The sequence below is a fragment of the Podarcis raffonei genome, chromosome 6 (genome assembly GCF_027172205.1).
Source record: "Podarcis raffonei isolate rPodRaf1 chromosome 6, rPodRaf1.pri, whole genome shotgun sequence".
Classification (NCBI taxonomy): domain Eukaryota; kingdom Metazoa; phylum Chordata; class Lepidosauria; order Squamata; family Lacertidae; genus Podarcis; species Podarcis raffonei.
Window position 1 is genome coordinate 34,085,230 of NC_070607.1, and position 18,343 is coordinate 34,103,572.

The 18,343-nt window shown below is 39.5% G+C and overlaps 1 protein-coding gene across 1 annotated transcript in view; it reads right to left on the reverse strand.

Annotated features, from left to right (window-relative positions):
- The window catches only part of AK5 (adenylate kinase 5), an 85,802-nt gene that overhangs the window by 18,933 nt on the left and 48,526 nt on the right, over positions 1–18,343 (reverse strand). The window contains exons 8-9 of the mRNA XM_053392013.1: positions 15,735–15,811; positions 627–669 (exon numbers count right to left, since the gene is read on the reverse strand). Coding sequence (XP_053247988.1) covers positions 627–669; positions 15,735–15,811 — 120 coding nt within the window. The remainder of the gene's footprint in view (positions 1–626; positions 670–15,734; positions 15,812–18,343) is intronic.

Sequence of the window (18,343 nt, forward strand, 5' to 3'; positions counted from 1 at the left end):
CATTTGTCAGAGTTCATATTCATTTTGTCACATTCGTGTATGTGTGTGTATGTGTGTGTTTGGGGGGGGTACTTTTGGTTTAAGTTCAGTCTGACATCCAGACTTTACTGGTCACTAGCTGCATTCCAGACAAGTGTATCGAAAGAGATCTATACACAACAGCCTTTTCTTTTCTTGAACAGCAGCTCATTCTTTACCCAAGCAAAGGCACAAGCACAGCTGTTTAGAAGAAACCTTAACCCTATGCATACATGAAGAGGGACTTATTATAACATAACCAGCCTTGAAGGCTCGAATGGAACCAAGATTTCTTTAGCCAAATTAGGAAGTCCCACTGGGCATTAACAGGTGCATATCCTGACACCCACAAGTCTGACCTTTACAATATTAATGCTGGAGCATTCTGATGTAACAGTGTGCTCTACAGGTTGCTATGCATGTGCTGATATTATATTGTCTCAATTTTTAAAATTATATTTATATACTGCCCTTGCTCCTGAGGAAACTCAGGGTGACATTGTCCGATAATACATCAACAATCAATGGATGAATTGTGGCTTACCGACGCGGGGAACATTCTGCCAACATTTATTACAGTAGTCTAGAGGATAGCTGGTAAAACTCACCTCCCATATTCTCAGGTCCAGAAAGGCATGACTGGTCAAATGCCTGTCAATTAACACATTGGAAAATGTTATTTATGGTTTACATCTTCATGCATCAGCATCTATTATCTATTCTTATCAACAGTAAAGACCCTTTTAACATATTGGCCACAATGCTAATCCCACTCCACTGTCCTATATTTGCTTTTTGAGACAGCACCTTCAAATGAACTTCTGCTGAGTATACTTATTTATTGCTGCAGAGCATGACTGCAATGTGTGTCATGTCAGAAATTCCAGCATGTCTATTACAGTGCAGTTGAGTGGCACTGAGGCAGTCAGTGTGCATAATGATTAGCATCCCACAAAAAAGGATGTTTCTAGGTCAACCATGCTGCATGGAGCAGCAATGCCCATATTATGAAGTTGAAAGCAGCACTATTCTTTAAAAATGTATCAACCAATTTGAACATTATCAACTGGAGTTCACGGACTGACCTTCCCCTCTGGCCCTCTAAGAACTAAGGGCCAGGCTATCTTGTGATGTTCTTCTCTTGACAATTTCTGTGTGGAAGCAATTAATCTGGAAAAACCAGAAAGGACTGCCCAGAGGTTTCTTGAATCAAAGAAACTGATTTAAACTGTGGACTGACTTCCAAATATTACAAAGTCTTGAAGGAAGGGCTTATACAACCTTTGAAGGAAGTCTGCAACGAGATCATGGAGGGGAGGAAGGCACCCGATACGTGGAGAGAGGCCTATATTACACTTATACCAAAGACAGAGATTGAAAAGACCCAACTTAAGAACTACCGACCCATCTCGTTGCTAAATGTGGATTACAAAATCTTTGCTGATGTTTTAGCAAAGAGACTGAAAAGAGTTTTGATGGAGGAGATTCATGGGGACCAAGCGGGCTTTCTCCCGAAAAGGCATTTGTCGGACAATGTAAGGAATATAATTGACATTTTGGAGAAGTTGGAAGTGAACATAAATACTAAGGCTGTTTTGATATTTGTGGACGCCGAGAAAGCCTTTGACAATATCTCTTGGAGCTTTATGTTGAAGAACCTCCGGGGGATGGGGGTAGGCCAAGGGTTTGAGAATGGTATAGGTGCAATTTATTCTGAACAGAAAGCAAAATTAATTGTAAATAATGTGGTTACAGAAGAGTTCAAGATTGAAAAAGGGACACGACAGGGGTGCCCTATCTCCCCATTACTTTTTATATCGGTCCTGGAGGTTTTGCTTAATATGATTAGGAGGGACCAGTTGATTAAAGGGATTCAGGTCGGAGCTAAACAATACAAACTGAGAGCATTTGCAGATGACCTAGTACTTACATTGCAAGAGCCAGAAGCTAGTACGAAAAGAGTTTTGGAAATAATCCAAGAGTTTGGTCAATTGGCAGGATTTAAATTGAATAAATCAAAAACAAAGGTATTGGAGAAAAATCTAACACAGGTTGAAAAAGAAAGGTTTCAGAATGAGACAGGGTTGACTGTGGTTAAAAAAGTGAAATACTTGGGTATAAACATGACAGCTAAGAATGTGAATTTATTTAAAGATAATTATGAAAAAACTTGGACAGAAGTGAAAAAAGACTTGGAGATTTGGTCAAATTTAAAGCTTTCCTTGTTAGGTCGAATTGCAGTCATAAAGATGAATGTATTGCCAAGAATGTTGTTTTTGTTTCAAGCATTGCAAATAATGGATAAAATGGACTGTTTCAAGAAGTGGCAAAAAGACATATCTAAATTTGTCTGGCAGGGCAAAAAGCCCAGAATTAAATTTAAGATATTAACGGATTCAAAGGAAAGAGGGGGGTTTGCCCTGCCAGACTTCAAACTGTACTATGAAGCGGCAGCTTTCTGCTGGCTGAAAGAATGGCTGCTTCTTGAAAACACAGACATTTTGGATTTGGAAGGTTTTAACAACATTTTTGGGTGGCATGCATATTTGTGGTATGACAAGGTTAAAGCACATAAAAGTTTTAAAAACCATATTGTCAGAAAAGCACTATTAAATGTCTGGGTCAGATATAAAGACTTGCTGGAAAACAAAACTCCAAGGTGGCTATCGCCAATGGAAGCAAAGGCTGTTAAAAAGTCTAATATGGAGTCAAAGTGGCCAAGATACTGGGAAATCTTGGAAAAGGAAGGGGACAAATTGAGATTGCAGAGTTTTGAGAAATTAAAAGGGAAGGTGAGAGATTGGTTGCATTATCATCAAATAAATGAAGTGTTTAAAATGGACAGTAAAATTGGCTTCCAGGTGGAAAAATCAAAATTGGAGACAGAATTGTTAGAACCAAGTACCAAGAATTTGTCAAAAATGTATAATCTGCTGCTGAAATGGAATACACAAGATGAAATGGTTAAATCAGCTATGATTAAATGGGCTCAGGACATTGGTCATAATATTTTGTTTGCTGATTGGGAAAAGTTGTGGACCACCGGGATGAAATATACGGCATGTAATGCCTTAAGAGAAAATATTATGAAAATGATCTATAGGTGGTACATAACCCCAGTCAAGCTTGCAAAGATTTACCATTTGCCTGACAATAAATGTTGGAAATGTAAAGAAAAGGAAGGTACATTCTTTCACCTTTGGTGGACGTGCCCGAAGATTAAGGCATTCTGGGAAATGATCTATAATGAACTTAAAAAGGTATTTAAATATACTTTCACCAAGAAACCAGAGGCCTTTCTCTTGGGTATTGTCGGCCAAGGGGTGTTAAAGACAGATACAACTTTTTTCATGTATGCTACAACAGCAGCTAGAATACTTATTGCGAAGTACTGGAAGACGCAAGATTTACCCACACTGGAAGAATGGCAGATGAAGGTGATAGACTACATGGGCTTGGCAGAAATGACGAGCAGAATCCGAAACCAGGGAAGAGAAGCAGCGCAAGAAGATTGGAAAAAGTTTAAGGACTATTTAAAGAAATACTATAAAATTAATGAGAGTTAGAATGATGTTGGATTGGAAAGTAAATGGTTACTATTAGTAATGGTTAAGACAAGGAGAATAAGGAAGATTAGCTTGAATTTTTATTAAAATAAGGGAAGATTTGCTGAGTAAATGATAAGAACCTGGAATACAGAGAAGGGAGGCATGAGGAAGTCGGGGAAGAAAGGTGTAAGAAACTAAGATATGAAATGGTACATGTTTTTTGTTTTGATTGTGTTTTTTGTTTGTTTATGTATTTGTTATATGTTTGTGTTGTTATAAAAATCTGTAATAAAAAATTATTATAAAAAAAAGAAAGAAACTGATTTAAACTGAACGGTTAAAAATAAATTCTATATACGAACTATGAAAGCTGAGATAGGACTCTGCTGTTGTTAGGTAAAATACTCATAATTATTTTTTAATATAATAATATCTGGCTGAAGGTATAAAGTACGTCAGAGAGGTATCTTATAGCTTCTCTGCCATCCTCAAAAGGGTTTCATCAAGGTTGCACAAGCACCTATCCTGTTCAATCTGTATGTCAACAGCACTGTTGAATTTTTATCCTCTCCTGTAATCATGTGCCCAAGTCAGTCACAAAAAATGTTTCTGCTGTACTGTACACAGATGATGGTGTTCAGTCCCAGATAAAAGCAGGCCCTGGGAAATGGTTGGCAGCATTTCTGAATACTGTCAAAAACAAACCTTGAGGTGAAGCACTGTAAAACTCAAAGTTCTCTATATGGCACTCCCCGCCTCTCAAATAAAACAGAATTGGGAGAAAAAGGTAATTAAAGAAGTTAGAGGGTGGCATGTGGCTAGGTTATATGCAGAGCAGACCCCCTGAAGTCAGTGGACTTAGGTTAGTTGTGACTAACCTAAGTTTATTAATACCAAAGGGTTGTCTCTGAATATGGTTTTGTCTTATACCACCTAGTGTCTTCAAATACTTTTGCATAGTTTTTCAATCATATCGAGCATGGTTAGCTCAACGGGAATATGTGGTAAAAAAAGCTACGCAGAATATCACAATTTTAATGATTATTTCTGAACAAAAGGTTTAAATGTTATACCTGCAGTGCTTGAACCTAGATTCTTAAATACTTTAGACCTTTTTTTTCTATACCAGGATGCGTTTCAAAAGCTGATTTTTAGCAGAAACTGGTTATCTCTCTATTTTCACACAGGCTCAAATATTTCAGAATATTTAAGTATTGGTTTCAGTTGAATTTATCCCCTTTTGTCTAGTTTCCCTAAGTTATAATTGATTTACATGAGAGAAGCTGAGCGAAAGCGATTAATTTAAGGCAATGTTTTTCTGACTTTTCATCATAACCGTTACTGACTCTAGGTGTTAGCAAAGCAAGGAATCCATTGAGGCTGCACCTATTTGATACTAAACAATCTGTCTGCTCTAAGAAACTTAGGTCCCTGGTATGGTAGTTTCTGACTTAGTCTTCCTGATACAATGGTAGTGAATCCACAAAATCTAACCATTCTAAAATACAGACGATTGAGTGTACTTCCTTCAGCATTTTAAGAGAATTCCATTCCAGTCATTTCCGGAAATGACTGGCAGAATCCGAGACCAGGGAGAAGAGTCGGTGGAAGAAGATTGGAAGAAATTCAAAGACTATTTGCAGAAACACTGTAAAATTAATGAATGTTAAAATGATGTCGGATTGAAATGAAGCGGCCTTAGCAACAAGGTTAATAAGAATATGTAAAAATGGATTGATAATGGATGAAAATATAAAGTTATAATATGTTGAGATATAGAATTAAGATAAAATAAAAATAAAGAGGGTAAGGATTTGCTGAATTAACCATGTGAACGGGAATACAAAAAAGGGAGGTGTGAGGAGGTCAGGGGAATAAGTAAATGAAATCTAAGATATGAAAAGATTGATTTGTTTTTAGCTATTTTCTATTTATTTTATCTGTATTTTACATTTTTCTTTTTCCCCCCATGTATTTTTGTACTTTTTGTATTTTTCCTTTTTCTTCTTTTTTACTCTGTAACTTTTTTCTTTTTGTAAAACTTTAATAATTTTTTTTTAAATGAAACCAGAGCTTGTTGGTGGGGGACAGTAGAGGCTTTTAGACTTGTAATAAAAATTCAAGATAAAATAAATAAATAAGAGAATTCCATTCCAAAATTGTGTTTGTTTGTGTGCAGGTGGAAATACTGAAACACTGCTTCATGCACTGCTCTTTTGCTAAAACAGCTACTTGCATATGGAACCACATGCATAAAATAGCTAACATCATTATTATCATCTCATCCAAAACAAACACCTGACTTCTAAGTGACTTTTCTCCTTGCAGACCAAAATAATCAGGCACTACCAATACAGCCTGCAACATTTCTAGGGGCTGACATTAAAATAAGGGTGACTATGGTGCTCTCCAAGTCTTAATTTGTATAGTTTTCAATATGATAATTGTATCTGTTCAGTTGTGTTTGTATTTTTCAAGAACTCCAGCTGACACTTTGAAGTGGAATGCATAGGAATGTATTCAACAAAGTGCTAAGGAGATTGCTCAATCAGTGCAAGCTTCCCTCTATCCCACCCCCTCCCCATCTGCTGTTTGGGTAGGGGGTTTCTCCTGACAGCCAGGAGCAGAACTGGGGGCGGGGGCACAGGGGGCATGCAGCCCAAGGAGATAGCAGACCTCATTGCATTGGATTCCTCTAGTACAAAGATTAAGTTGAATATGGTCCATAGTTCCCCCCTAATGTTGTGACCATAGATGTTTTTCTTTTGAAGGTAGACATAAAAACCTGGTACTACCAATGATTCAAATTTTGAACAGGAAAGCTGTGAAAGAAATATAACTCTGTATAAATCACAAAAGCAAGGGCAATTAGCGTATCATGCTCTCACTATTCTCATGCAAGCTCTCTTTCTAATTGCTTATAAAAAAACTTGATGATTGTTCCTTAATGTGACTAATAGATAACATGCTATTGAAAATAGCATAAAGTCAGAGCACTTTCTCCTCCAACAGCTGAAGCACTGCGTCCATGAAAGAATAGTTCTGTCTATACTTACTGCTAGGCTTGATTTACTAGTATTTCTATTATTTCTATTATTCTAAAGCACATATAAAAACAAAGAAGGTACATAAGATAAAAGGACACAGGCCTTGTCCTCAGGCTTACACTTGAGGGAAGGAAAGAGAAAGAGGGACAGAAATTAAAAATTAAGTGTGAAGAAAGAGCTTGTTAAAAAAAAGTATATAGTAAACTGTACAATTTCAATAGCAGCATAGATATGATTCTGTCTTTGCAGCTATGCTGATGATGAGGATGGCAGAAGAACTGTTGGCAAGCTAATAACAAAATAAATTTTAAGCTTCTGTAATATATTTTTCGTTTGGCCATAAACCAGCCCTTTTCATTTACAAACAATAAATACCTTATAGCACTGCCCTTTTTAAACTGCTGCATGAAATTTGAGTTGCCTTTTATTGTAACCAGACACTGAGAGCAAGTCATACATGTTGCGGTGAGGTGAAATACAACCACTCAGACGTTGTAGCTGGTTTCATAGATTTGTAGAATTGGAAGGGACTCTGAGGGGTCAATAGTGGTGATTTGTGTGCCTCATAACTAAATTCACAAAACAAATGCAATGTTTGCAGAAAACTTGTATGGATCTGTTTTGAACAGAGGTTTTAAGCATTAGCAAATAAATGTCCATTATTCTAACTTTCACTTTTGCATACACCTTTCAAATTTAGGTATGAAGGTTCATGAGAGCAGGCAATGAGGTCAGTCCTCACCAATCTATTTTTCAGGCAGCCAAGGCTTCCCTCCATTATTAAGTTGGAAAAGAATAAAATATAGAATGGCTTCTCTCTGAACCTAGCCTTCTCAGTCATCACCTCTCTGTTTTATAGCTTCCTTTCTCTATCATTCAACTCATCCATTACTTTTAGTCTGCTGTTTACAGATCTGTATTTAGTATCCCATTGCTATGTGTTTTTGTTACAATGAGAGCAAATCTGACCATAGATTCATGGGCATTTGACTTCAAAACAGTGCAAAGCTACTTGAATTTAGTTGCTAGTAGTTATAGAAATAGCTGGAGGTCTGCCTCAGGCAGAGATTTTATTATGCTTCTGAGCTCAGTAATTGTGTCATCTGAAGGATACAAAAAATATGCGTTCAATACCTAACAACCACCTCTAATTATACAGATAACTTTGGATTAAACAAATAGTTTCATCTTGCCATCTGAATACATTTTATTTGACCATAGGATGACAGTCCTGATACAGGCACCACAACTATGAAAGCCTAGGTCTAGTCACTGTCTGGATGGGAAACCATTAGAGCTGCCTTGAGTTCCATGATAGAAGAAAAGTGGTTTTTATCTGCATGCTCAAAATAAAATAAAAATAAGATAATAGGATTTTTCAAAAGCAGAAGATCCTGTAGAAATGGGTACATCAACAACCAACCAACCAACCAACCAAACACCAGCATAGCCCACTGACTGCTTCTCATTCTCTGTTACCCTTTCTCTATTATTCCCCTGGCTCTCTGCCCTATCACTGTTTGATTCCTGCTATTCCTCTTCAAGATCCCTAACCTCTGTTTTAGACCTAATTCAGACACTTAGTCATATGGAGTAACAGCTTTGCCACAGAAACCATGACACAAAGGTAGCTAAAGTTGCTCCTTCATAGCTGCATACATACTATGCATTTAAAGCACATTAGCACCCTCAAAGAATTATGAGGACTGTGGTTTGCTAAGAGTTTCAAGAAATTATAACTCTGTGAGAGGTAAACTACAGTACCCAGAATTATTTGAAGGGGGAAAGTGCTTCAACTGTGCTTTAAATGTGTCGTGTGTGCAGAGCCTACATCACACCAGTAACTTTGTATGTTATCATGCTGGATTGCCTGGGTCGTGTGTGTTCAACTCATGCCATGTGTAAGTAGCTATCTTGCAGAGGGAGGTGATGATGTGGGAACTAACTATGTGTCAGGATCAGAATATCAATTCATTACTGCACCAATGAAGTGCAGGAGTCAACCATATAGGAAGGGCACTAAGTGGTGGTAAATGTTAACAATGCTGTAAAGATATCACCTCAAACAGCACTAAAAAAACTTATTTTGGTATGTACTCTCTCATTCTAAATTTCAAGCACAGATCTCATTCCACATGATGCTTTATTTGCTAACAAACTCTCAAATGGAAAATGTCATTATTGAACAGCAGATACCCCACCACAAACACCCCATTTTATAATGCCCTAACAGCATTATAAAGCGGTATAGAAATGAATAAATAATAATAATAATAATAATAAGAGCAAAAACAAAAATGCAAATGCAGAAAAGGCATCCTCCCAAAATATTAAACCCACAAAACTATGATGCCTAAGTAAAATTAAAAGCAGAATTTCTCCAAGGCAAACTATAGTTCTTTGCATATAGAATTCTCTTTTTTTTTGTCTTGCCAGTTCCCATGGTAACTTAAGACGAACAGATTGTTTATGCACTTTAATAGATCTTGTACCATATTTTAGTATTCCAGGACAGGGTCTGTTTTGTTTTTGTTTTTTTTAAAGTGCCTTATAATATATTTATAAAGGTATTTTGTCTTGGCTGTCATTAATAAGTGTCCCCTGAGGTTTTTATTTTCTAGTCAAAATGTGGTCTGCATTCTGGTTAGATAACGGCTGTTGTGAAAATAAACAATGAGGTTGTGAAAACTAGAGAGCTATACTGTATACTATATAGAGAGTACATGGCAGGGGTTAGAAGTTGCTTATGATGGCTATAATCTAAGATACCGCCATTAAGTACATGTACACAGAGAAACTTCCTGAAAGAATTCTCCATGCTGCTCCACAAGCTTCTCTTGAAACTTGGAATGGCCTTCAATGCACACTAATGCGCTATGTTCTTGGAGGAAATGTGCCCCAGTTTACACAAGAAAGTACTTGTATGTGCTAAGCTGCAAAAAGGTCTGCAAAAAGCTTGCAGAACACCCAAAAATATCTGTACATGGCCCTGCACTCAGCGTACTTTATTTCTTTTCTGATCACGGAGATCAAAGCTGCTGCTGCTTCTTCTTCTTCTTCTTCTTCTTCTTCTTCTTCTTCTTCTTCTTCTTCCACAGTTAGATTATTGAACGGGCTGACAAGACCCTAACCTAGGGCCCATTGTTTTCATAACGCAGCACTAGTCTGGATGATGTTCCCAACTCTGAATATTTTTTAAAAATAGAAATGTATATGCTTTGATTTTTTTAAAAAAAGTTCTTCCAAGACCTCCAACAATTTTCAAATGGTATGAGGAAAAACAAAGTTTGAGAACTGCTGCTTTAGGAAAAGGATGCAATCTAGACTGCATGGTTGCACCAAGCTGACTGCTCAGCTGGAATCCTTCAGCTGACTATTCACAGACACCAGGCCCTTTAAAGCCAGTTTAGCCAAGTTAGTTTGTAGGTATGAGGACTGCTGGGAATAATGCTATGTGGCTGTATTCAACATCTAGTTTGGTCCTAGGGATGCAATCCTAGGTAGGATTACTAAGAACTAGTAGTAAGTCCCATTTAACTCATTCAGACATGTTTCCACCAACACAGGATCAGGATCAGGTTGCAAGTGTCCAATTTCTTATTCCTATGCTAGGTCAGCATAGGGGTCATTCCAAGTATTCAGATATTTGGATTTCATCTTTCAAAACATCTTATGCACCGCTTGCCAATCTTGTTACCTCCAGGGCAGAAACAGGAACTGAATTATCTTCTGAACTATCTTCTTTGCAAAGATCTTCAGCCCAAGTAGCCTCCCATGTGTTTGCCTGGTCAATGTTGCCATTTGCTGAGTAAAGCAACCCCAATCAGGTATTAGCTAGCTGTTTTAGACTACAATTCCCATCATAACTGAGCGCTGGCCATGTTGCCTGGGCCTTATTTATTTATTTATTTCATAAAAATTATTACCACTTGATTATATACCGCTTTGCACTGTATTGCAAAACATCTGGCGGATAGCAAATTAGATAAGGCTCTTGAAACATTTTTTATGAATGTTTAAAATTTAAGGCTAATATTCTTCTAACTTAACAGCTGACTACTGATCATTAAAGTTCAGCAACTGAGAGAAGCATCTTCAGTCCTTAAGAAAAAATAGCACATCGCAAGTACATGGGTACTATTTCTTGTTGTTTCTTCTTCCTCTTCTTCTTCTTTCTTTCCTTCTTCTTCTTCTTCTTCTTCTTCTTCTTCTTCTTCTTCTTCTTCTTCTTCTTCTTCTTCTTGTCTTGTCTTACTCTACGCAGTAATGTCAATCTTCTACCGAGAACAGCTCCTAAATTCTTGCCCCTCACATCACACATTTTGACAGTACCATGACTGACAAGTGACAACAAACAATGTCTGCCTAGCAAGCCAAACAAAAATGTGTTGATCTCTTTCCTTAAGAGGCTGCTTCAAAGCCCACTTTAAAAGCTGCACATTTTCTGGATGCATTTTAAATTTCAAAACCTCTATAAAGGAGCAAGATGATGGTCATTACATAAGAAAATGAGCTAAACCTGTCAGTAACTAGAAGTAGTACTGTCCCATACAGTTTAAGAATCGCTGCTTTGCTATTGCTGACATTTTAGAAGCATCACGTGCTTAACATATGGATGCCTTTAGCTTCCGTTGGCTGTCAAAGTGTTCTGATAATATCTGCTAGCTTTCAGCTCCTTTGCTGCACATGGTTGCTTGGAAACCTAACCCTCTTGGCCCGATCTCTCTGACAGGTGCTTTATCTACTCTCAGCTACATATGACACACTGATACCTAGATACGCATCTTCTTCTTATTTGATATTCTTAGCAGAAAAGTGCTTGGGACAATTCACAGTTTGAAGATGGCCCTGAGTAATGAGAAAATCAGCGGAGCATTCAGTTTCTGTTACAGTCACAATATTCTCAGGCAGTGACAGCAAACTTTGAAGATAGGGCACTTTTATTTGCTGTTAGTGTGGGAAAGGGTTTTAGTATTGCTCAGATAAAGGCTGCAAGTAGGTTTCATTCAGACAGAGGCTGTAAACAGGTGGTATTCTAATTATAATGGTATGATGCTAACCTACCGCCTGCCATTCTCCTGCAAAGTCCATGTGTTCAAGCTACATCAGGTGTTATACGTACATACTGATGTGCAGAGCACCTTTATTTAAAGAGGGGCCCAAATTGGGCCACAGTCTGTCCACATGTTGAGGAGCTCTGCACATATACGTTGGCATGCAAGTATAGTTCCTTCTGGCACATGTACATCAAAGGAGCATGACAGCGGCATGCAGTAACGAAGCAGGACTTGCCCCTGCGGTCATCATCACACCCCTCTTTCACTGGGTAGAAGGGATAGTATGACAATGTTTCATGGCATCATACTCTAAACCGAACATTCTGGATGAGGGAGTTCTTTCTCTTTGTCTGGGCAAAATGCAAGTCAAACTTTTTGCATGTATGGAAGCATGCAAGAAAAATGTATACTCAAAATCCATGCATTAGGAATCTAAAACAACGAAAGTGGTTGCCCTCTTGACTATTCTAGCTAAGTTCAAGAATTGTTTAAAATTGAAGCAAATACTTCTGATTTATCATGCCTGTGCTTCTCCATGTGGACAGTGAGATCTCATTACTGCCAACCATAATTTGCAGCTCTGTGTAGGGCCGACAGTCAAATAAAACTATCTGCATCAGGTTCATTTCATCCAGTAAAAGATAAGATCTTGTAACTGACAAAATTAATCAAAGCCTCATGACTTCCTACTCTGCCAATTTCTATTTGAAAAGTAAGTCTCTCTTGGACTAACACCACCAGTGGTGACTGCAATTATTGTTTGATTGCTAACCCCTTAACAGCACCCACCATGAGCTCTCACCATGGCACCCTTTTGAAATAGTGCAGTCAAAGCCCTTAACAAAAATGGCTATAAGAATTATTACCATGATAAGGAGACATTTGTCCATGTATTTTTAAACTTCAATAGAACACAATAGCTGTGGCCCAAATAACATATGACACTGATATTTTTTAATTTTTCTTTTACAGAAAGCATACGCTGAGGAAAAACTGCCTCAGGAGACGCACGCTAAGTGGGGGAACTGTTTTATTAACAATTTTCCCTCTGGATCTTTTCTGCTAAAACTCACTCCCTTTCCCAGCTGCTTCTTAAACCATATGAACCAAGGATAGGGAGCCTGTGATCCTTCAGATTGTATCAGACTCTACATCGCCAATAGTGAGGAATGATGGGAGGGGGATTCCACTAGCATCTGGAAGTCTGCAGTTTCCCCATATCTGATATAAAGGAAACATGGGGGACAAAGCAGTTCAGGGAGTAAAATGAATGAAGTTCTCCGATTCATGAAAGGGCAAGTCTGGGTCCATATACTAAAGCTACAGCTCATAGAGTGACCCCTATCATTCATTATAGCTCAAAAATGCTCCACAAAGCAAAATAAACAGAATCTCTTCATACCCTAAGGATAGTGAAGTCAGTGTTGGACTGGGAGAGCAGGGTTCGAATCCCCACTCAGCCATGAAGCTCACTGGGTGTCCTTGGGCCAGCCACCATCTCTTAGCCCAACCCACCTCACACGGTTGTTGTGAGGATGAAATGGGAAGGAGGAGAACTGTGTACCCCACCTTGAGATCATTGGAAGATAAAGGTGGTATATAAATGTAACACATAAAATGAATAAATAAATAAAACAATGATAGACTTGTAAGGTTCAGAATTGTGTACCCACTTCTAAGAGATGTGCCCCAAATATATTTACATCTTCGCCACTGATGACTAGAAGTTTTTTTCTAATGGAAGGTAAGGCAAGGCTCAGGGTATAAAGCTGAATACTAATAAAGATTTTGACCACAAAAGCTAGGTTTTGCCCCTTTTAGTAAAGTTCTTTATTCTGTGAAGCTGGTAACTGAGCATAGCTCTAGTAATTTCATGTTCTCGCCCACTTATTTTGAACTTCCAGTGTTTGAAACTAAAGTTACTGTCTGCAGCTTTAGCAACATGTTTTGATTTTATGTGAAGTCGCTGGCGGATGCCTAGAAAAATTCTACACTGCCTTCTGGTTCCCATTTCCTTTCCCAGATAATTTCATCAGGTTGCATCCAGACTTGACGTTCTGAAAACAAAGGTCTTCCTTCCGCAAACAGAAGGGCTAAAGATCCAGTGGAACATCCTGCTGGATGGAGAGTGAGAAGAGGCTGCAACTTCTACCAGTTTCCCCTTCTTCCTGAAGCCCTCATTTTCTTCCCAAAGGAACTCACACTTGCCACCTCCCACTCTGTTCCAGTGTGGGCCTTTTCAGGGGTCACAGTGAGCTGTAGGAGGAAAGGCAAAAACAGCCCCTCCTGCCTTCCACAAGTGTCCTATGAGCAGAGTCCTACTTACGAAAGCTCTGGAGCCAACCATATGTTACGAATTCTTACTCTACTTTTCAACAGGGCTGCCATACGTCTGGGAATCGCTCAGAAAAATCGCATCTGGGCGGTTTTTTGCTGAATCAGCAAAATGTCCAGGAAACCTCAGACGTATGGCAAATTGGGCTATTTTTATTTTTTTTAAAATGAAAGAAAAGCCCCCCAAAAGCTAGACAACTCTGACCAAAAAAACCCTCTGACACCCCCCATACACCCCAAAGAAAGAAGAAAGCTCAATAACTCCATCCAGTTTTTCACTTTTGGGAATATCGCAACCCCACTTTTCACTCTTTGACCTAATGTATTCAGCAATTCCTTAGAAAGGCATGGGTTCCTTGGATAACCAGTATTTTCACATAGCTGAAGGCAGTTTGAAAAACAGATCACTGTTTATGGTGTAACGTTCTTAAGTGGATCCCTTGCACATCTAAATCCCTTGTACATCTAAACACACAGTTGCACATCCTTCTGTTAACAATGTACCTTGGCAAACTCCAGGAAACAACAGAAAAAGAAAAGCAATAATGGGGCTGTTTTTCAAGGGGTTTGCACCGCCCCAGTATGTTTTTCTGTTCTTCTACAATTTCCCCCCAAGCCTACTGATACCTCCCTTTTGTGTTTGGATCAGATAATGTTGGCTACATAAGCGACAGCATCCTCATGGTGAATTTGGGAAATAGAAGGATGATGCTATAGACTGAAATAATGCAATCCTGGGCATGTCTACCCAGAAGTAAGTGCCACTGGGTAGACATGCCCAGGATTGCATGGGAGCTCATTCCCAGGTAAGTATGTATAGGACTGTAGCCTTAACACAATCGCTGTGCGGAAGAATTGAAAGTGAACTTTGTGTTCTGAAAATTCACTGGCCTATAAAAACTGACAGTATTTCCCTTCAGAAACCAGAACAAATTGCGCAACATGAAAGGGGAAATTTGTTTGGAACTGAGGGGAGCCTGTAAAAGAAAAGAATACAAAGAACATAGGAACAGAGTACTGAGAAGCATTAGGTTTGTTCAGAATAATAACAATATGCTTGTGATGAAGAATGACATACATTCTGAAATATGGTGGAAGTGCTTTGAATGCTGCATCTATTATGTTGTACACATAAAACAACATTAAAAGTGGTTTATACAACTATTTCCATCATTTGTAGAATATGTCTGCCTTCACCCCTATATTTAAGAAAGATCACAATTTTTTAAAAAAAATCTGTAACAGTATGTTGAACAATGAAATAATTTAAGTAGTCACATGAATAATTTAACCCTTTATATCACAGAAGTATATCCTTTAGTGTACAAGGAGGCTAAGGCTGTGTACACATTACCTGCTTAAAACACAGCCGGCCCATTCTTCTTCTCGATTTGGATTGATGCTAGTTTGGGAGAAAATGCATCAAAATGCTGTATTTTGTAAGAAACTAAAGGACAACAGAGGTGGATTGTGGTTAATGTCCTGTGTGCACCACTTTGCACCCTGAGCCCGGCTTCGGCTGGGGAGGGTGGGATATAAATACAAATTTATTATTATTATTATTATTATTATTATTATTATTATTATTATTATTTGGAAACCAGTGGTGTGAGCACACTGGATGCAGAGTAAATGGGTGTGTGAACACAACCTAAGAGAAAAACGGAAGCTAAAGCAAGTGACCTAAAAGATGATATGAGAGAAAGCTTTTAACTGATAAAATCCATTACCTGGTCTTCAAAGTCAAATTCATTATCAGCAATATCTCCAAGGTCCACAGTGAGATTAAGGTCAACTTCACCTGGACCTAAAATAGGAAAGAGAAAGGGATCTTCTGAAAAAGGATTGATAGGTTTCCCTGTATGTACTGTTGTATGTATGTCATGATTTACACCCCCACTCCACTCCACATATACTAGTGATGCTCTGCTCTGTCAGTGGAGACTGGTGATGAACAAAATATTTACCACCCTACCCGCAATCCCTATCAGCCCAGGGCTTAGGACTGCACTGCATTGGGTTGTATAACGTATTTTATAACTAACGTGCTTCACATTTTAACATAAATGAAAGTTTTGAAGGTAATTTTCTTTCTTACTTTTCTACTGTTCAAACTTAGTTCCAATTGTAGTGAAGCACAGAAAGGCTTTTTTTAAAAAAAGTATTCTCATTAATTGCCATGGGGAACTGCTAGTGTTCTCAGCTTTACTCTACAGAAGTAGAGACTGTACAAGTCAAAGTATGCATAGTTTCAGGGGGTCAGGAAGGAGATTCTGGTCAATTTAGACAGTGAACATGTTTTCGGTGTCGTTAGGCATCTTTCTCAGACTATGTGGTTTTCTTTAAATCAGTTCCTTAAAAGGGCATAAAAGGAGACCATTTCAGATAGGATAACACTAAGATTTGTGCTGAAAATTAGAATCATTTTTTCTTGTTCCTGCTGTGTGGAACCTTCTAGCCTCCTTTATCCAGCCAACCAGCTCTCATGCTTTGCTGCATGTCCTGCTTGGAGCTCTAACACTCCTTCATAAACCTCGTTCTGCACTCTCCTGCTTTCTCAGCTGCAGAACGTTTGTCACCAAGGATACGTCTTCATGAACAGATGCTTCGGTCGAACAACTCCTTACCATGCTTTAATGTTGCTTCTCTTGTTATTATCAGACGAGTTCAAATGTGAAAGGGGGAAGAATGTGGAAAGTACCCCTGCTCCTCAACATTTTGCTCCTGGAAGGACCTGCTTTGCAGCGAGGCCAAGATATGTCGCTGCCTGAAAAAGGGACCAAATGGATCCACCTCCCCTGCTAGGGCTAACACTTCTAAGACATCTTGCAGCACCATTCAGACACTAATGTCTGCTGTCATCTGTCACCCTCATCACCCTTTACTATCTAAAACAGATCGCTTTACCATAACTGTATCACTTCACCTTAACTTAAGGTTACCAGATTTTTTTCAAAGAATCCTGGGACACTTTAAAAAAAAAGAGAGAGAGAGAAAAAAGTTATTTTAAAAAAGTTACTTAAAAAAGAAGTAATCTCTTCTGTGGTCTCCTCTGTCGCGCAGCCTTCCACTGGGCCTCAGCCTGCTCTCTTGGAGCACTAGCCAGTGGCGGAGCAGGCAGGGTTAGGGGGCAGCCGTGATGGCACCCTGCCAGGATCGCGCTGCCAGGGGCGGTGTGCTCCCCCTGCACTCCTTTTCCTCTGCCAGTGGCGCTAGCCACTATGGAGTGGGCTCAGGTTCGGCCTTGGCTCGGCCACGTGTCTTTGCCCTCCCGGTGCTCTCCTACTGCTCCTCCTCAGCAGTGGCAGTGGTGCAGCAAGGTTGGGGCTCCCCTTTTTCTCCTTCCTCTGTCTCTCTCTTCCTTCTCCTTCTCTCCTCCAACTTCTCCCTGCGTTGGCTCCGGTGTTTTCCTGGCCCCGGAGCATTGCTGGGCAGTCAGTTGGGTGGCCAGGCGCTCTCGCTCCTGGCTCAATTTGGGTCGCGGCGGGGCGGGGGACAGCGGTTCCGGGCATCCCTGGTTCCCCCTCAGCAGTGGCAGCGGCAGTCTCAGGAGCCCGGAGCCAGCCTGGTAGCACAGTTGGCTCTGGATGGCTTCAGGAGCTGCTTGCTGCCGTTTTGCCATTTTGCCTCGCTGGAAGTCCCAGTATGTCTTGTGCCATTGAACCAATCACGCAACATTCATTCCCTACTAATAATCTACAACACTTAAAATATAAATTAAATGAAATCCGGGGACAGATTTGCAAATCCGGGGACTGTCCCCGGGAAACAGGGACGTCTGGTAACAATACCTTAACTGCACGATCTGCTTCCCAAACTGTCTTTATCTACCATGGATAGTAAAGGTGGATTCCAGTCCACAAACCAAAACAGAAACCAATCCTCAAATATACTGACACACTCACTGGCCCTATCTCCTTCAGCTATGCCTGCTGAAATTCCCTCTCCTACACAACAATAAATGTGCAAGAGTCCTGTCCTCTTTTTCACATAGTCAATCTGTTTCTATGTAGTGGCAAGGATTCGTCTTCCAGGCTGATATCCAGCTGCTACAACCTCTGACTCTGCTCCCCTTCAAATGCAGTGGCAACAAACGGAGTTATAATGGGGCAGGTGTACCTTAAGGAGCCTCTCAATAGTCTACAATCCTCTCCTTAGGCTGCTGCTCTGAGAAAATGGTATCAACAGCTCCTGGTTTCTAATATAATTACTCTCCAGCTAGACAGCTTAACTTTTTCCCGGCTACTAATATTTTGTTGCAAATATTCTCCAGGTTGTTTTGAACCTCCCCCCTCCTGTCCCTAGTACTTTGGAGTCCCAAGCCAGAAGCCCACCAGGG